Source organism: Triticum urartu, chromosome 3, assembly GCF_003073215.2.
Source record: "Triticum urartu cultivar G1812 chromosome 3, Tu2.1, whole genome shotgun sequence".
Taxonomy (NCBI): Eukaryota; Viridiplantae; Streptophyta; class Magnoliopsida; order Poales; family Poaceae; genus Triticum; species Triticum urartu.
Genome location: NC_053024.1, coordinates 241,739,135 through 241,759,936, shown reverse-complemented (window position 1 = coordinate 241,759,936; position 20,802 = coordinate 241,739,135). Strand labels below are relative to the sequence as shown.

Below are 20,802 nucleotides of genomic sequence, written 5' to 3'. Positions count from 1 at the left end.
TTCTTTGCACTCATCAATGGAAATTCTCATGGCTTTGAGAGACTCATTGATATCATGATTAGGTGAAATAGATCTAAGTTTCAAAGAATCAACATCAAGAGAAATTCTATCCATGTTCCTAGCCAACTCCTCAAACTTAAGCAATTTTTCTTCAAACAAAGCATTGAAATTCTTTTGCGAATTCATAAATTATTTAACACTAGTCTCAAAATCAGAGGGCATCTTATTAAAATTTCCATAAGAGTTGTTGTAGGAATTACCATAATTATTAGAGGAATTACTAGGAAACAGCCTAGAATTAAAATTTCCTCTATACGCGTTGTTACCAAAATTGTTCCTACCAACAAAATTCACATCCATAGATTCATTATTATTCTCAATAAAAGTGGACAAAGGCATATCATTAGGATCAGAAGAAGCACTCTTATTAGCAAAAAAATCATAAGTTCATCCATCTTTCCACTCAAAACATTAATCTCTTCAATCGCATGAACTTTTTTATTAGTAGATCTTTCGATGTGGCATTGAGAATAATTAACCATAATATTATCTAGGAGTTTAGTGGCTTCTCCTAAAGTGATTTCCATAAAAGTGCCTCCCACGGCCGAATCTAAAAGATTTCTAGAAGCAAAATTCAATCCAACATAAAAATTTTGTATAATCATCCATAAATTCAAACCATGTGTAGGGCAATTACGTATCATTAATTTCATCCTCTCCCAAGCTTGTGCAACATGCTCATGATCAAGTTGCTTAAAGTTCATAATATCGTTTCTAAGAGAGATGATCTTAGCGGGAGGAAAATACTTAGAGATAAAAGCATCTTTGCACTTATTCCATGAATCAATACTATTTTTAGGCAAAGAAGAGAACCAAGTTTTAGCACGATCTCTAAGTGAAAACGGAAATAGCTTCAATTTAACAATATCATTATCCACATATTTCTTATTTTGCATATCACATAAATCAACAAAGTTGTTTAGATGGGTAACGGCATCTTCACTAGGAAGGCCAGCAAATTGATCTTTCATGACAAGATTTAGCAAAGCAGTATTAATTTCACAAGATTCGGCATCAGTAAGAGGAGCAATCGGAGTGCTAATAAAATCATTATTGTTGGTATTGGAAAAGTCACATAATTTAGTATTATCTTGAGCCATCGTGACAAACAATCAATCCAACAAACAGTCACACAAGAGGCAAGCAAAAGAAGGCGAACGGAAAAAGGGCGAACAGAAAAGAGGCGAATAAAATGGCAAGGGTGAAGTGGGGGAGAGGAAAACGAGAGGCAAATGGCAAATAATGTAATGCGAGGGATAAGAGTTTGTGATGGGTACTTGGTATGTCTTGACTTGGCGTAGATCTCCCCGGCAACGGCGCCAGAAATCCTTCTTGCTACCTCTTGAGCATGCGTTGGTTTTCCCTTGAAGAGGAAAGGATGATGTAGCAAAGTAGCGTAAGTATTTCCCTCAGTTTTTGAGAACCAAGGTATCAATCCAGTAGGAGACTACACGCAAGTCGCCTAGTACCTGCACAAACAAACAAGAACCTCACAACCAACGCGATAAAGGGGTTGTCAATCCCTTCATGGTCACTTACGAAAGTGAGATCTGGTAGAGATAATAAGATAAATATTTTTGGTATTTTTGTTGTATAGATTGAAAAGTAAAGTTGCAAAATAAATAGTAAACTGGAATTATAGATCGAAAACTTATATGATGTAAAGTAGACTCGGGGCCATATGTTTCACTAGTGGCTTCTCTCAAGATAGCATATATTATGGTGGGTGAACAAATTACTATCGAGCAATTGATAGAAAAGCGCATAGTTATGATGATACATAGGCATGATCATGAACATAGGCATCACGTCCGTGTCAAGTAGACCAAAACGATTCTGCATCTACTACTATTACTCCACACATCGACCGCTATCCAGCATGCATCTAGAGTATTAAGTTCATAAGAACAGAGTAACGCATTAGGCAAGATGACATGATGTAGAGGGATAAACTCAAGCAATATGATATAAACCCCATCTTTTTATCCTCGATGGCAACAATACAATACGTGTTGGTTCCCTTTCTGTCACTAGGATCGAGCACCGCAAGATTGAACCCAAAGCTAAGCACTTCTCCCATTGCAAGAAAGATCAATCTAGTAGGCCAAACCAAACTGATAATTCGAAGAGACTTGCAAAGATATAAAATCATGCATATAAGAATTCAGAGAAGAATCAAATATTATTCATAGATAATCTTAATCATAAACCCACAATTCATCGGATCTCGGCAAAGACACCGCAAAAAGAATTACATCGAATAGATCTCCAAGAACATCGAGGAGAACTTTGTATTGAGATCCAAAGAGATAGAAGAAGCCATCTAGCTAATAACTATGGACCCGGAGGTATGTGGTAAACTACTCACACATCATCAGAGAGGCTATGGTGTTGATGTAGAAGCCCTCCGTGATCGAACCCCCCTCCGGCAGATCGCCGGAAAAGGTCCCAAGATGGGATCTCACGGGTACAGAAGGTTGCGGCGGTGGAAAAGTGGTTTCGTGTCTCCCTTGGATGTTTTCAGGGTATAAGAGTATATATAGGCGAAAGAAGTAGGTCGGTGGAGCTGCGAGGGGCCCACGAGGGTGGGGGCGCGCCGCCCTACCTCGTGGTCGCCTCGCTGCTTGCTTGACGTCCACTCCAAGTCTCCCGGATTGCGTTTGTTCCAAAAAAGATCATCGCGAAGGTTTCATTCCGTTTGGATTCCGTTTGATATTCCTTTTCTACGAAAAACTGAAATAGGCAAAAAAACAGCAATTTGCACTAGGCCTTCGGTTAATAGGTTAGTCCCAAAATAATGTAAAAGTGCGTAATAAAGCCCATTAAACATCCAAAACAGATAATATAATAGCATGGAACAATCAAAAATTATAGATATGTTGGAGACGTATCAATAAAGCTACACAATTTTGGAAACTTTAACTTACTAGGAACAAAGGCTACTATCAATGTTGATAGTTGGACATATGATACACAGGCTATAGGGAAACTTCACACAGTTTGGGTTAAATTTGGGAAAGTGCTTGAGTGTTTCACCCACTTCTTTGGAATTTGTGAGGTTGCTGCAACTGTTGGTCCTGTTCTGGAAATTGACATGACCACCATTCTGCAAGAGAAAGTGAGAGTTATGGTGGCAGTTAGAGACTATGAAAAAATTCCCAAGCATACTGAAGTGACCGACAAGGAGCTGATGATATATAGAGTGAACATGGAGCTGGAAGAGGCCGTAGAACAAGGATGGTATGAGGAAAAAAGAAAATATGAGACCATGGAGACAAGACAGGAAGCAAATGCTGAAGATGTGAGGGAAAAGATCAATATAAGAGATATGGAAGCTGAGGGGAATAAAGAAAACATCTCTTTGGGCAGTGTGGGACTTAAACAATTTGAGGAAATGAAGCAGAAGAATGATGAAAATTCTGAACATACAGAAAGAATATCTGAGGGAAGTGGGATTGAGAAAGAAGGTTGAATCTGAATTAGAAAAGGTAGTTCTAAAAATCCAAGAAGTGGATGAAAACAAATGTAGACAAGAGGCCTGATGGAAGTGGAGGAGAAAAAGAATGCTACCTGTAAAGTGGAGAAAAAGATTTGATGGAAATGATAAAAGGACAACATGATCTCATCAACAGATGCATGGAGAAAAATTGACATGTGGGAGGAGAAAGAGTTGTCTGGAGAGGAACTAGGAGAGAACAATGATGATGATAAAGAGATACCACAGGATACCACACTAGAAGATGCTTATGCAGAGCCTGTAGATTACATAGTAAGTCAAGATTCAGTTGAATCCTTGGGTACCAAATTGGGCATACACAGGAAAGAGGAGGGAGACAGAGACAAAAATAGGGATGGGCCAACTAGGAGGAGTGATAGAAACCTGGACAAGAAAGATGCCAGAATTGAAGATCTAGCCAAGGAGAGGGCTGCTGAAAAGACAATTATGGTTAGATTACTGAACTTGCTGAAGGAAAAATCTCTTTATTTGATATGGCCTGCAAAATAGGAGTTGACTTAGGTTGTACTATTGACATGGTTAACCAAAATCTAGACCATATTGCCAATATGGAACAGGCTAGAAGAGATATCTATCTCCAAAGTTTGGTTAATAAGGAAGAGGGGAAAAAGAGAAAAGCTCTTCAAGTCTTATTGACATTGGAGATGCTGACTTAGAAGATTTATGCTCTGAAGCTGATCACTCTGATGTTGAATTGGAGTTAGATTACTATGATAATCTGAAGAAAATCTTTTCTAGCAATAAAAAGTGAGAGGTGGTGTAACAGTCAATAGTGCTGGAAAAAAACCATCTCAATTAGGGGGAGAAACAAAAAAGAAAAGGAAACAATGAGAGAGTTATTTTGGAATGTTAGAGGGATAGGGTAAGACATTAAGAGAAATTTTATTAGAGATACCATTCAATATAAACAACTTGATTTTGTAGGGCTTCAAGAGACCATCAAAAATAACTTTTCTAAAAATGAATTACACAACCTTTCCGGAGGGAGAAATTTCCTATGGGAATGGATTGCTCCCAGGGGCAAATCTGGGGGGATTCTAGTAGGGATCAACAGTGACTGTTTTGAGTTACAGCATGTGGAAAAGGGGACTTATTTTGTAATAGTACTCTTATTTGACAAAAAAACAAATTCAGTTGGAACTTAGTGACTATTATGGGGATGCTCAAAAAGATGGAAAGGCGGCCTTTCTTGTTGAACTTTCCAGATTATACCAGGACAACCCCCAATCTTGTGTGATTCGGGGAGATTTTAATCTGATTAGAAACAGCTCTGGAAAAAAATAAACCGGGGGGAGTTGATCACTTTAGCTTTGTATTCAATGCCATTATTGAGCATGCAGGTCTTAGGGATTTACCTATGAATGGAAGAAAATATACATGGGCCAATAATTTGCCTGATCCTACCTATGAAAGGCTAGAAAGAATTCTAATTTTCCCAGACTGGGAGGACAAATATCCCTTAGCTATAGTTAATGCTATGGAAAGGGAGATCTCAGATCACACTCCCCTCCCGTTGGATACTAGGGAACATAAAAATAACCAGACCATTTTTAGATTTCAAAATGCCTGGATGTTGATGGAAGGGTTTAAAGATTTTTTTGAAAAAAATTGGGGGATCAAATGTAAAGGCTCCAGTTTAGATGTCTGGCAAAAAAATAAGAAATATAAGACAAAAGATCAAAGGATGGGTCATAAATGCTAATGATATGTATAGAAAAAGAAAAAAATGAGTTATTAGAGTTACTAGATAAGATTGACAAAAATGCTGAAATCAGAGGTCTTTGTGTCCAAGACAGAGAGCTATAAAAAGAACTGAGGAAAGAGTTAGATCTGCTCAAATTAGAAGAAGTTAAATGGCTGCAAAGATATAAGGACAAAGAAATCAGAGAAGGAGACTCAAATACCAGATATTACCATGCCAAAGTGAATGGGAGGAGGAGGAAAACATAATTTTAAATCTGGAACATGAGGAAGAGATAATTGAGGGAGAGAAAAATCTCATGGAATATATCACAGGATACTATAAAAAATTATTTGGACAAGCAGATAGTGCAAATATTAATCTTGATAATCAAAACCCTCAGGGGATTTCTCCTCAAGAGCAGGAGGACCTGATTAGACCTTTTACCATGGAAGAAACCCAAGCTGTAGTTTTTGCTATGGAGAAAAATAAAAGCCCAGGACCTGATGGATTTGCAATTGATTTCTACCAACATTTTTGGGAAATGGTGAAGACAGATTTGAAAGCCATTTTGGATGACCTCCATTGTGGGAAGGTGGATCTAGCTAGACTCAATTATAGGATTATAACTCTGGTACCAAAAACCAAAGAACCTAGGCAAATTCAAAAATTTAGACCCATATGTCTATTAAATGTGAGTTTTAAAATCATCACTAAGGTACTGATGAACAGGCTCAGCAAAGTGGTGAATCCTATTATTTCTCCTATCCAAACTGCCTTTGTGAAAGGTGGATATATCATGGAAGGAGTGGTTATTTTGCATGAAGCACTGAATTCCATTCACACTAGAAAACAGAGTGCAATGTTGTTCAAAGTTGATTTTGAAAAAGCATATGATAAAATTAAATGGCCTTTTTGTGCATAAGATGTTGAAACTTAAAAACTTCCCTGGCAAATGGTGTGACTGGGTTATGCATACTATGAGAGGGGGTCATGTGGGGGTGAAAGTAAATGATAATATATGTCCTTTTTTCAAAACCTTCAAAGGGCTTAGGCAGGGAGATGCTCTGTCCCCCCTGCTCTTTGATTTAGCTGTTGATGCTCTAGCCATCATACTTGACAAAGTTAGAACTGAAGGGTACATAAAAGGGGTACTCACTGACTATCATGAAAATGGGGTGAATATGTTGCAATATGATGATGATACTATATTCCTGATTCAAGATGATGAAGATTCTGCTAGAAATCCTAAATTCATTTTGACTGCCTTTAAACAAATGTCTGGATTGACAACTAACTTCCATAAAAGTGAAATTTATCTATTTGGGGAAGCTAGAGAAAGAAAAAATTATATCAGGAAATTTTCACATGTATCCTGGGGGAACCCCCTCTGAAATATCTTGGCCTACCTATTTCTAATAAGAGAATCAGGAACAATATGTGGAAGAATGTGACTGAGAAGATTGAAAAAAGATATGTCTGTTGGCAAGGTAGGCTACTAAATATTGCTGGTAGAGTCACACTAGTCCAATCTTGCCTTTCAACTATTCCCATATACATGATGTCCTTCTATCTTCTTCTAGCTGGAGTTAAGAAGAAGGTAGATTTCTATAGAGCTAGGATGGTATGGCAAGCTGAGGAAGACAAGAAGAAATATCATTTGGTCAGATGGAAAACATGTTGTCTCCCAAAACAGCAAGGGGGCTGGGGATTGCTAACCTAGAAATGTTTAACATTTCTCTTCTGGCCAAGTGGTTGTGGAAATTGGAAAATGGAGAAGGCTTTTGGCAGAATATTATTAGAGAAAAGTATGTTAAGAACAAATGTCTTTCTGGGATAGAACATAGGAATGGAGACTCTCAGTTCTGGTCTAGTCTCATTAAAATCAAAAAATATTTTTATCCTCATGTGAAAAAAAAGGCTTGGGGATGGTAAAAACACCAGGTTCTAGGAAGATTGGTGGGTTGGAGACAAGCCATTAAAAGGTGCTTATCCCTCACTCTTCTTCATCAGTAATGACCATGGGATCTCTATAAGAGATGCCATTGATAAAGGATGGGATCTTTTTACCTTTACATCGTATTTGGTTGGGGGTAATTAGAGCCAGGGAATGGGAATTGAAGGGGTGTGAGACTTCAAATCTATTGTTTGGTTGGAGGGATTGGAAATTCACAAGGGAAGAGACATGGGACTTGAGACTCCAACTCCCACTGTTTTATTAACAGGGGATGGTGGGAGTTGCGAGGGAATTGTTTAAGTGAGTCAATCTTAACCGTTCATCATAACTTTCCTTGTCTAGTCTCATGTCAATTCCATGAATCAAACAAGGGAGTATAATTTCTCCTCAAATTCTCACACATAACTCCTATCACGCACCAAATAGAGGATTGGGAATAAAACGACTTATCCCATGTCTAATCGCGACCCAACTCCCTACTCTAAACTCCCATTCCTCTTCCCAAATATTGCCAAATACGATGTTAGAAGATCTTTAATTGGGAATACTGAACAACTATGGGAAAGCCTCAAAGGGAGGTGTGAGGAAGTGTTGATGTATGGAGGGAGAGACAAACCTATGTGGATGCTTTCTGCTGACAGAAAATTTTCTGTTAAATCTCTATATCTACAATTCTTTAAAACTAACATGGGGTTCCCAAAAAAATTATGTGGAAAACAAAGGTTCCAGCAAAAATCAAGTTCTTCTTATGGTTGCTTGTTAAAAAAAGCATTCTTACTAGAGATAATTTACTGAGGAGGGTTGGAAAGGTGACAAACATTGTATACTGTGTGGCAAAGATGAAATTATTGATCACCTTTTCTTTTCCTGTTCAGTTGCTAGACTAATATGGAATTTGGTAGGGTGTGCTCTTGATTTAAAACAAATCCCCAGGGATTTGAATGATTGTTTTGGGAGCTGGCTTAGTAAATTCCAAACAAATAACAAAAGGTTGATCCTGGTTGGTACCTCTGTCTTACTTTGGGCAATTTGGAAATGCAGGAATGACATTATTTTTGACAAAAAGAAGATAAACGACCCAATGGAGATAGTGAAAATGATTTGTAATTGGATTTCTGATTGGATTGTTTTGCAGAAAAATGACCCAGAGGAAAAAACACTGATGTTGGGGGCAAGACTCATAGAGTAAGTTGCAAGTGAAATTTACAGGGCGGCTCAGGGGTGGCGCTTCGGAGTGCTACGACTGCAGGAGTGAAGATGTGCTTTTGGGTGGAGGGAAAAGAAGAATTTCTGTTCACCTTCCCTTAGCTTATTCAGACTGTTCGATACTGCTTTTGAGTTGTAATAGCCTAGACTTTCATGTTGCCTCTAGTTTCTTCAGTAGTTTCCTGTTCTTTTTCCTGCTCAGTCCTTAGGTGTTGCTGAACTTGTAAAAAACTTGGTTCGCTACTGTGGTTCCGTTGGTCGCGGTGGTTTCTTTAATAGAAATTGGAGGGGAAACCCTCGTTTGCTCAAAAAAAATTGTACATCAGGGTATTGTATTCTCATAAAAAATAGGGTGTTGTACATCAATAGGCATCGTCTGATGGATAGCAAGAGGATGGGGAATATTACATCAAGAGCCATCATATGATGGCTAGCAAGCGGATGGGGATATGACATCAAGAGACAATGCTAGCAAGCATGTGGGGGATATCGCGTGTGCATATATAGCAAAGAGGTATTGTACATTGAAAACCAACGTCCAGTGGCTAGCAACAAGCTAGGGCAATCGCGTGTGCGTATGAAGCAACGGGGACGTTGGCTAGCAACCAACGACTAGGGTGGGGATATCGCACTGCACCAACGGGGTATTGAACATCAGGAGGCAACGTACGGTGGTGAGTAGCCGACCGGCTGCATGGAGCTATCACATACGCGTGTATTGTACATACGCGGCATCGGGCTCATGTGTATTGAGAGAGGCAGTAGTTGGTGGCACTCTCAAACAGGGTCTTCAATTATCGCGTACGATCGGCAGCATCAGCATCGGGCTCATGTGTATTGAGATTTGGGAGAGAGGCTGTAACGTCCAGTCGCACTCACATACGTACTAGGCGCACATCTCTCGAAATCGATCGATCAGTACCTACTCGATTGCGCATATGAGGGCCTCCAACTACCACGCATGATCGCAACGAGGTTTCTACTCGTGCATACAAGCTCTTCAACTATCACACACAAGTACATCGATTGTTTGAGCTATGTAATGTGAAGTCTTGCACAACAGATTGAGCACGATCGCACAAACTACCTAGCACCTCGCTCGCCCGACCACCCATCGTATACCGAGCAAAGCAGAACTCACCCTAGAAATCATCAAAAAATCATCACCCTTAGTTCTATCTTGATTTTTTTTGTCATTGAAGGCCCAAAGTACGTCATCCAAGTGGGCAGTTGGTCCGTCCATGACAATTTTTTCTATTTTATGTCATAATTATTTGTCATGAAAGTATTTCGTCAACACATTCATGACAAATACATGGTTTCACACTTTTTATCCTAAAACTGCGCCTATAATATGATAAAATATTTCGTTTAGCCCAAAACATTATGGATGTGTCTTTTTGTAATAGTGAATGCTCTATTTTTACTTCCTCCATTCATTATTATTAGGCGTTTTGAATATTTCAATATAGACTAAACATATTGGCTGAAATGAGTGAACAAACATAGTAAAACATGTTTATGTACATCCGATTCAGAAAAAAAAAGTTAAAACATCTTATAATAGTGTAGGGAGGGAGTACTTTTTCTATCTATTCATCTTCAATCATAACAGTACAACAAATGTAGACCACCTAGCCACAACTACAAACACTAGAGCGAACCAATAGCGATCATAGGATGGACTATTAATTAACTACATATGCAACAATTAATCAATACACAATTGTAATCTGTCCAATTGTAATCATAGGGTGTATCTATTCATCTTCAATCATGGCTGCATTCTAGATAGCGATCTTCAATCATGGCTGCATTCTGGATAGCGATCATAGGGTGGACTATTAATTAACTACATATGCAACAATTAATTAATACACAATTGTAATCTGTCTAATTGTATGCTTGCCACAACTATAATTTGCTGTGATTTCTATCAATCCAATTTTAGTACATCCTGCAAAAATAAAATCCAATTTTAGTACTTCCTCTGTTCACTTTTAGGTCTTCTTTGGTTTGGAGGAATTTCATAGGAATTTTAAAGGATAAAATTTTTATAGGATTTTTTTCCTTTAGAGCCTTTTGGTTCATAGAAATAGATTCCTATTCCTACGTAGAATTGGTTCCTATCCTCCATATCTCATAAGAAAATAAAAAATGAACCTAGACTCAATGGAAAAATTCCTTTGATATTAACCAAATAACATCTTGTTTTCTATTCATACTCATAGAATTTGAGATACATGTCATCTCATTTCCTACAAAATTCGTATTCCTATGATAATCCTATCCTATGAACCAAAAGAGGCCTTATAAGGCCTTGTAGACATTTCAAATAACATGCAAAACAGATCAATCTCAGTTGTCTGACACGACTTATAAAAGTGAACAGAGGAAGTACGATAGATTAAATCACCTTTAGATCATTTTCCTAGGCAGTACCGTTTCAAGTATCATAAACTGGGCAGTACTGTTTCAAGTACCGTATAAACTAAATCGGACGTGATCTGCCATATGCAGAGCAATACCGATAATTGGCTTGCTACTGAGTTGTGGCATCGCTCCTTCCTGTGCTACAGTCAAATGGTACCACGAGAGAAGCAAACAACAGTGGTCAACGAGAGAAGCAAACAACAATGGTCAACGAGAGAAGCAAACAACAATGCTCGAATAAAATTCCAACTCTAACCAAGGAAACCAACGGAACGCTGACAGATTGTACGACTCCAAACACAACCATTCACTTTGCATGAACAGTCACATGGTACTAAGCATAAACGTAACTGAAGTTGCCAATGCATAACGTCTGAACCAACAAAGCAGTATCCCCACGTGATTAGCCTAAGACCAGCACGTCAGGATGTGGCGAAGTAGTCGCATCAAGTCAGATTGGAACTAGAGTCCTTCGACCATCCGCCATGCTCCTGGATGATGTGTGCATGAACTATGACTTCATCTTCCTGCTCTAACTGCTTATCCTCTGAAAGAAATAGAGGTATCCCATGTCCTTGGGCAGATCGACCGATGCAGCAACCTTATTGTCGTTGAAGATCGTCCACCTCCCATCTTTGAGGATATGGGCGACATAGTGCCCACAGTGTGTAGAGGTTCCCATGTGGCTCACAAATGCCATCAGCTTGTATCCTAGAAAAAGCATAAATATATGTTAACTGAGCTTCAGGAGTAATGTGATCGACTAAGTTACGAAAAATATTGAAGCCAATGTGTTCACACACTTCTATTAAGATTAAGACGGGCCAGTTTGGGAGATGAAAGTCACCGAGTCTTATACAGATATACTTTTGGGCGTGTACAGATTGAAACTTCATTGAACAAGTATGAAAAACCGACGAACAACAGCTCTTGCAGAATTAGCTCATCCAAGCACCACCACAAACAGGCGTATTTCTTAGGGGAGGGAGAAACTGTTCACTAAGTACCCTATTTAAAACTATTGCACAATAATAATTTGCCAGAGATGGGGAGGCGTGGTGGGGACACAGGCAAACAATAGTTATTTACTTGCAGCAATGACATTAGGTTGTAACCCAGTACTGTTAATCAATTGCATCAGATCATGCGCAAAATAAAGGCAGGCACGAGTGTTTGAGAAACTTACTGCCACTTCCATCTGATATGTTCGAGTCGTCATCTTTTACATTGTTTGTTGAAGAATCAGCAGATACAGAACTAGATGCTTCAAGGTGGCTGAAAACCCACTCCGTGGCTCTCTCAATATTTCCACCCTAATAATACACAACACAGAAAGAGTATCAAGGACATGGCCAAGTTAATTGGCAACACTAGAGAGGAAAATGAAAGGATGATACAGAAATAGGCAAGCGTCAACTTTCCAAAAGAAGGCCAATATTGCTGTCTAATATTTTCATACAAATAATAATTAAAAAACATAATCATCCATTCAAAGGAAGTAATCATAAAAGAGATTCTTACAGAAGCTTTCAAGGCCATTCGAGAAACATCTTCTGGAAAGCCAAAGGAAACAAGGGTTTGAAGACTTGCTTCATCAATAGTGTCTTCTGCAGGCATTGGATCTTGAGATATCGGCTCATTAATATCTGCATAAGTAGACAACAGTTTCAACTATCACAGCTAGAACTCATGCATTAATCATTTCATAATAATGAAAAAAAAGCATTTAACAATGTAACCCATTGCATCTGCATGCCAACCTGGATCCCCCGTGTGTGAGAGGAGCCAATTCATTGCCTCCTCAATTCCTGCATTTGATGTATTAATAGCAGCTTTCTGACAGGCAAAGTAATTGAACCCTATGTTTGCAAGCTGGGATACAATATCCTCGTCGGCAACAGGACGAGCAGGTTCAGCTTTGTTGCCACAAGAAGCTGGAAGATGGTATTGCCAAGTGATCAAAGAAGGGGGTAATAGAGAACACATTCAGAAGGAAAAAAAATACTAACAGCAGACAAACAAACCTCCTTCAGGCAGTAGCTCTTCCCCAGGCTGTACACCATTGCTGCGCATGTGCGATATATCGATTATATCCGGCACATCAATATAAACATCTGAAAGGGAAATAAAATGTCAAGGCTCAAGACATCCAAATATGGACTTATTAAATCATCTAAACCAAATGAAAAAATTGTACAGATCAGGGATACGAGCACCCCAAAACCATCACTTATTCCTAAATTTCAGGCAAGCCATTGAGAACTTACTCAAATCGAGTAACATATGACACCTACCAATTCGAAATTATGACAAGAGTAGGAAATATTACCAAGTTTCTTTGGCACCCATCCTTCTCCCATTACAAACTTACGCATCTGAAGCATCAGGTAATCAGGAAAAGTTTTAAGGCCAGTAGTCCTTCAATGAAATGTATACTCATTATTTCAAGTAATCATAATAAATGAAAAATATTTTGGCAAAAGAAATATCCCAGTTCTTAACAATTACTTGACAGAAATATCAAATAATTATATAATTATAAACATGTAAACTGCATGACAAATACTCCATTAATAAGAATATAAAGAGTACCGCAAATTCAACTTAATTGGCTGTATCTGTCACTACGGTGGGGATTATGACAATGATAATCTCATTTGGCCCAAACAGCTTCATCCTATTTTAGTGTTTGTTCGACCCGCTTTTGATACTTCTGAGGCAAATTTTCTAAAACAGATAAATAAGCACAGTTTGGCAACCGCTAACTGAGCCCAAGTGTTCCCAAAAAAAGACTGGCCTTTTCCATCAGGATATCAATAAAATATATTAACCGCGCACGCATGGACAATGGGATAAGAAAGAACACCAACAGAATTAAGTGCTGCAGTTTGTGCACGTGCATGAGAACTTCGATAAGATGTTGTTGGCAATTACAGATTATAGATTTCATCCATGTGCCAGAACCATGAGTTGGTTGCAAGATTTTTATGGGTTTCAGCTCTAGCCTACCCCAACTTGTTTGGTACTAAAGACTTTGCTGTTGTTGTTGTTGTTGTTGTAAAGATTATAGATTTCAGGATGTGCATACTTAATTGCTGTCGTCTTTGAATTTAATGCAGTGCTGTAAAACTCAGGCACTTCCTCTCCGCCTGAAAAACTTGCTAAGCATGCCTCCAGTGGGACTCTTGGCCTCACGATTTCCTCCTTAGACCTGCCATGGAATGATGGAAACAAAGTGATGCAGAAGAATAAGACATAAATACTTACTATGCAGTTGAGACTGCAGGAAATATGAGTGACTTACACTTCCTTTCCATCCAAGTCCATTGCTGCTTTCTTCTCATGGAACGCTTCTAGCTGCTCTGCACGCCCCACAAATGTCAAGGTTCTATAGTACATTAGATTATATACAAGAAACAAAAGAACAACAACTTTTCAAAGCCACCTTTGTTAGTCGCTTCATGCAATGGTATGCTCAAAGTAAGGAAGTTGTCACAATGTTGATTATAAGAAACTTTCCCAGAGGGGCACTGAACCCGCTCCTCAATGATGAACTTGAAGCCGGTACAAGGATTCAACTCATGGTTTCCAGGGTTTGCCTGATCAACTTTGCCAATAAGATGATGGAAGAACTCAAGGGCATCCTGGAAAGAATAATAAATAATATAATGAAAGTTAAGAACCTAGTTATACTCAAAACTATGGAGGAAAAAAAATTATTTTCTCTACGCCTGAGCTCTTGGCATGCTAGGTTATCCTGACCCCCCCCCCCCCACACACACACACACACACGCACACAACACAAGCACTTCAGAGAGTCCGCTATTTGGTGGAATATTATGCATAATTATATAAGAAAAAATAAAAGGTAAAGTAAAGATAAAAATGTCACAAAATAGACAAGGAAATTAAAAGTAAAAGGATACTTCACTTCACCAAAAGATCAATAATAAGTTAAAGAAAAGGGAGAAGATGTGTTTGGTCAATATAGGCATAAAAAGGTTTACCTGTTGCCTCATACTGGAAAATTCAGGATGACTTGCTGCAATTACTGACTTGAACATACGGGGGCGTATTCCTTCTTGTCCCTGTAAATTACCCATAGAACACTAGTTGTATCAACACAAAAGTAGGTTCATGGTATTTGTAAAGCTCTGGCACTAAATAACCATAACAGTTCAGTACAGCTTATAGCGCAGTACAGATCAGCAACCCAGATCGTAAGACTAACACAAAAGTATGATCATACTGGGTGGTTGGGTACTCCCAACACTTTGTATTGCTTAAAGAAAGGGTAAAAAAGTACTCCCTCCATCCCATATGTAGGACGTTTTTGCAAGCTAAAACAGCTTGCAAAAACGTCTTATATTATGGGATGGAGTAGTAGTAGAGTACACAGTTTCACTACGGTGGAGAAAAACATATTTGGGAATTACAAAAGGAACTAATAAACCTGCAATCGTATATTTGTATAAGATAGGACAACAGGATATTTGTCCCTAGGAAGCTCCACCCAATTTAATATGGAACAAAGATAACGCATGACCATTGCTATGCCTATGCAACACTTTCTCAGTTGATGATGTGCTCATCAAGAAGCTCAGAGTAGCACAGTTAAAAAGAGCTCAAAGCTCCATTCCTTTCATTAAATGTGATTCATAACAAAGAGATTGGCGGATGTTAATTAACGTGCAATTCCAGATATTTTATCCAGACTAACCAATGTAACATGTCAATATGGTTTGCCTATCACTCTCCGTTCAAATAAAATCACCACTCACATACAGACCTACTACGTGAGAAATCTAAGAGAGCACCACCCATGCATCCTCAGCCCACAGTCCACATGAATACGAACTGTTATGGGCAGCTATAAACAATAGAAAATCAATATATAACAAAATACTACCTCTTGACTGGGTGCAGAATATTTACCAGAGAGCATACCATGCGCCAACTTTGTCCTAAAAAAGAGAGTGGAGAGGACAAGAACATGGATATTTAGATTAAATTCTTGCACAACAACATAAATCGCTTACCCTTCTAAGTTAAAACAAAAAAACAAATATCACGCCAATGATAATTTCTACAAAAAAACAAATATCACGCCAATGATAATTTCTTACAAGTATGCAGTTCTCTTTCTACAGCATGATGCATGATTGATTCAACATTGCTATCAACTTACAATAGTGACTCCTTAACTAACACCACACTCAGGTGAACATGAAGAGTTTTCAAATTGCCAACAAGTGTCAGCAGAAGAAGAAAAAATGGCTAACCAGTAATTCTGTATGATGGTAGCAATCTAACTGTAGGAATATGATGTTTTCAACAAAGGGAATACATGGCCAAACAACTTTTACATTCAAGATTGCATTTAGCATTAAAAGATAACCAAAATGTGAAAACAATTACCTAACAATAGCGGCACATTCAACAAACACACACATAGGTCATCCGTGAAAACTTACATTTGCATGTTTAAGTCCAACGTTGGATCAGCTTGAGAAATTGCAAACGCAGCTTTCAAGCTCTGCTTCTCAAAGTACCTGAAACAATTAAATGAATAAATGGAAGAGCAGATGCTACTTGAGGTGAAAAGAGGGTCCGGGTGCAACAATATATAAGAGGTCACACAATATCAAGAGGAAGTAGAACCAACCGTGATATAAAGGGATGGGTTGAAAACATAACTTGCATTACTGAAGCCATGTAGCAACTGCAAAAGGAGGAAAGATGTGTCTTACTATACGCAAGTTATAAGAAAAGAAAATGATCTCATACAGTCAAACCGTGATACCTATTTCCAAGGTTTACAAGGCCAGTATAGCCAGGCCCATATAAAGGTTCGGCATCTTTGCCACTTTCTTGTATTCTATTCCAATCAAAATTAGTGTTGTGGTCAAGTTCTCTTTCAGCAGTAGTCATCTCAGTCTGCACACAAAGAAAAGAAAATCACGCATCAAGGAACGGCAATAAATGAATTATATACACCGATGGACCACCAGTTGTACCAACTTTTTGTTTGTCTGTAAAATAACCAGACACTGATCACTTGCTTGGCCAATTATAATAATTCCAAGAGCAAGATGAACTGTCGTAGTTAAAAATCAAACCAGGCAATATCCTAACATTTGTTAGAGGATCAATCCCACAATGCTCTTTGATATAATTCCCTGAATGTTTATAATTCTAATCTGGATTGGCACTTGACATTTAGTACAAGAAATCTAGGGACTGTTTACTTGACAGCTGACTGATTTCCCATTTGGTATCAATCAAAATTTTGCACCAAACAAATAATGACACATTGCACTATCGAATTGACTGGTTCTCAATTCCGTATCAATCAAATTTTTGCATCACACAAACGACTCATGGCATTATCAATTAAAACCCATTTTACATGATTTCAGAAGCTCATTAGAGCCTTGCTTTTCAGAGCTTATAAGGCAAGTATAACGTGTTATAAATCCATTACTGTCGAAATGTTAAAACTACTAACATCCGAATATGCACTTGATTGAACTAGCAACAAACAAAAACATAAAAGCAAAAAGGGAAAAATGAGAGAAACAGAACAAAAACAGAATTCAACTATACAACCAAAAACCACCATCCACGCCAAAGTCTATTACCCAGAGTTAATAAACAAATAATTAGATACCAAAACCACCTGCTGGAAAGTTCATTAACCAAAATCCAAAAAAAAACTGAAAAGTAACATGCGCGGAAAGAGGAGAATCAGAGAGTCAAAAAACTGATCGACGCCGAAAAGAAAATAATTCGACTGAAAATAACAGTTCTGTAAATCTGCAATCAACAGTCAGATAGTATGTTTGCTGTGAACGAATCAATTTGATTTGAACCAAAGAAGAGTAAATTTCCAAAGAATGTAGAGCTAAATTGTCCCAGATAGGTGCCATTACAAAAAGATGACAACTCACCTTTTGGAGTGAAGAAAAATCAATACCAAAATGCGACAAGTGCTGAGCTAATATTGGATCTTCAACGCTATCATCTTCCGGGTATGAGTAAACGTCTGAGCTGTCACAAAAACAAGGTATGAATAGGTACTTTAATACGGAATAAATAGCAAAAGCAATCTCTCATGCCCGGTTTATCTTAAGGAAAAGGTTGCATCAATAATGCTCTCAAGTATACATAAGAGGGTATGCAGGCTGTAACTTTCTAAAGGCAAGAAATTACAAGGAAATGTATATACTACTAAATAAAGATAACAGGCTATGTGGTACATATATGAACCCTGTATCTAAAGGATAGATCGGAAGGGTTTCAAAGAACAATCTGAAACTATTGGACACCAACTAAAACGATGTATCTTTGCTACCAGTTGGAAAATACTCATTCCAGTGTTTTTTTTTTGAACTTTATATGCCTACGAATGCAACTTTAACCATCTTCTTCTCCAACTAAATTTCTATAAAGGTCATAACAGTCATTCCAAAAGCACATTTATGCCAAACCTACTTTATTGTATAATTTTCATACGACTGACCTGGAGATCAAAATTTGTGATTGCATGTTTTGACACGATGACAAATGTATTGTCACCAGAAGATGAGGTATATATAGCAGTAAATAATAAAAATGAGCAAGCCCAAATATGCAAAAGTTTAAGTGTAGCATTACCTGCTCCTTCCAAATCAGCGGTAATTGTTCCAAGCTTCACCGCTAAAGGATATTTAGTCTGCTGGTAGTGTTCAACAGCATGATTATTCCCGCCAGTTCCATCCCAGACCCACCTCCCACAGAGGATCATACCATCAGTTAAATTTAACCAAAGATTCTCAGTTTTGTCACACTTGCTACACTTCCACCCGGTAGGGGGCACAATAACACCATTGTCTAGTTGTTGCAGATCCATAGCATGTGCACTGATTATTTTCTTGTCAGCCACCCAAGAAGCCAGTTGTTGCTTTCTATCAGCACTCTCCGCAAGTATAACTTTATCAACTGCGAGCCTAACCTGCATATTTGTAGTTTGTAGTAGAGTAAAGAACTAAACTAAGTATGGACATGACAACTTCAATCTAATACAACCAGAAAATTACCTTCTCTGGCAAATCAACTGATGGAAATGGGAGAGACAAAAATTCAGGCAAAATAACGATTTCGTAAGTCACATCGTATTCAGGTTCTTGTTCACCAAAACCTCCCTCCACGCCTATCAATTAGGAAGAAGAAAAATATTAGTGAAGTAATTGCTTGAAATGGCAAAAACTTAAACTGACCAGAAATTGGGAACAGGAGACCCATAGTGTGAGCTCATAACTTTATTCTGAAGATCCAAATATATAGACAAGTCTCGTCACAAAGCTGGCACACACAGTCACCAAAGAATGTGTCGCCAAAACTAACAATCAACCAACAGAGACACTTTACATTACAATCTCAAATAAATTTCTAATGCTTATGCCATTCTACAACCAAAAAAAAAAAGCAATCAAATAGCACAAAAGTGCTGCAAGGCAGAGTTCAGCAAAACAGAAACAATATCGAAACACAAGCTTTCTTACACTAAGCTGAGCAGGGTCACCATGCAAATCCAAAATTCACATCACAGGAGAGGTCTTAATCAAACAAAACAAGCCAATGCTAGCACGACCACAGTAAGGCACTTGTAATCATAAGCTGCAACGAAATATCATATCGTGTGTACCTCGCACACTATTCTACACAGTCGAAACCGCTCCAGAATAACACACTGGTGTGAATCCAGAGATAATGTTGTTGTTGTTTCGCCCATCATCATTATTAACAGAGGCAATTGCGTTGTCAATCAAAGCATGGCATTCGCATAGGCCCACAGGCCATGAACGAATAGAAGCAGGAGGCGATACAAACACACGATTCAATTAGCTACAAGGTCTGTCATACCGATGGCGAGCAGGGTTGGCTTCTTCAGCGGGCGATCCGTCTCGTCTGGCTCCGGCTTCCGGCGCTGCACGATGTGGAGGTACACGGGGTTCTCCGACTTCTCGAAGTTCCACGCCACGTGCTCCCTCCCGAACCCCAGGAACGAGTTCATGTCCACGTACAGCCCGCCCTCCGACCTCTGCGACGCGCACAGGCACGGAGATAGGCAATTAGCATCAGACCCTAGCGGCCGCCATCGAGGAGGGGCGTGGAGAGGGAGGGGGCGGGTGGCTTACCGGGGTGTCGAAGGAGACGCAGCACTCGTCCTTGTGGATGCGGTTGGTGGGCTCCGGGATGCGGACCTTGTGGAGGTTCGCGCGGAGGAGATCCATGGCCGCGGGCCGCGGCGGGCGACGGCGGAGCCGGGTTGCGTCTAGGGTTTTGGGGGCGTGGGGGACGGCGAGGCGACGAGATTAGACACGAAATTTGGTTTGGGAGAGGGGAACTTAAGAAGAAGTAGTAGGGGTTAAGTTAAACCGACTCTGCGTTGCGGGCCTGCAATTCTAATTCTGATCTAACGACGTACAGAAACAATACTCTGTTTGTTATTTCAAATTCAACAACATGGCATATATTAGTAAGAGCATCCCAATCAGGTTGAAGACTTTTTAGCTAACATTCTTTTAGGTCTAGCTTATCTGATTTTTGGGATTCTATAATATCTCTGACTTTATCTTTCCCAAATTATAAACGATATGTCTATCATATGAGGAATATAATCATTTTATGTTAAGAAAAAGATCATCCAACAGATAATTAAAAACTTGATGCCCAAAAACGATTATTGGTATGTGGCGGAAGATTCTTGGGCACCATGGGTGGTGTTGCTTTTGCAGGTGATGTAAAATTAATGCCTAGAAACGACCGCTTGAACATGATTCATTGCGCATTTTGAAATTCAAACTCTAAACATTTAAACATTTCAAATAACATAATTATACAGTACTAGGATAGACGGGCATACTACGGAGATACCATTACCATATATCATCACACATCATGATG

General features: G+C 38.8%; 1 protein-coding gene across 1 annotated transcript; it reads right to left on the bottom strand.

Moving 5' to 3' along the window:
* Nucleotides 1-11,070: 11,070 nt before the first annotated feature.
* On the bottom strand, nucleotides 11,071-20,253 carry LOC125543751 (ubiquitin carboxyl-terminal hydrolase 14-like). Its single transcript, XM_048707215.1, has 19 exons — nucleotides 20,034-20,253; nucleotides 19,759-19,936; nucleotides 18,933-19,045; nucleotides 18,511-18,847; nucleotides 17,805-17,899; nucleotides 16,658-16,791; nucleotides 16,520-16,576; nucleotides 16,329-16,406; nucleotides 15,764-15,818; nucleotides 14,862-14,942; nucleotides 14,300-14,498; nucleotides 14,159-14,216; nucleotides 13,943-14,065; nucleotides 13,184-13,272; nucleotides 12,879-12,968; nucleotides 12,615-12,788; nucleotides 12,376-12,500; nucleotides 12,041-12,167; nucleotides 11,071-11,565 (listed from the first exon to the last, which is right to left on the bottom strand). Exons 1-19 carry the CDS (start codon nucleotides 20,127-20,129, stop codon nucleotides 11,387-11,389), a joined length of 2,388 nt encoding a protein of 795 aa, XP_048563172.1. The 5' UTR covers nucleotides 20,130-20,253; the 3' UTR covers nucleotides 11,071-11,386.
* Between the last annotated feature and the right edge of the window lie 549 nt (nucleotides 20,254-20,802).

Excerpts from the sequence above, each read along its gene's own strand:
- LOC125543751 (XM_048707215.1), bottom strand. The coding sequence starts at position 20,129 with ATGGATCTCCTCCGCGCGAACCTCCACAAGGTCCGCATCCCGGAGCCC. Across the intron at positions 14,943-15,763 it reads ATTCTGCACCCAGTCAAGAG|GGACAAGAAGGAATACGCCC; the intron begins GTAGTATTTTGT and ends GGTAATTTACAG. Across the intron at positions 14,066-14,158 it reads GACTTGGATGGAAAGGAAGT|GTCTAAGGAGGAAATCGTGA; the intron begins GTAAGTCACTCA and ends ATTCCATGGCAG.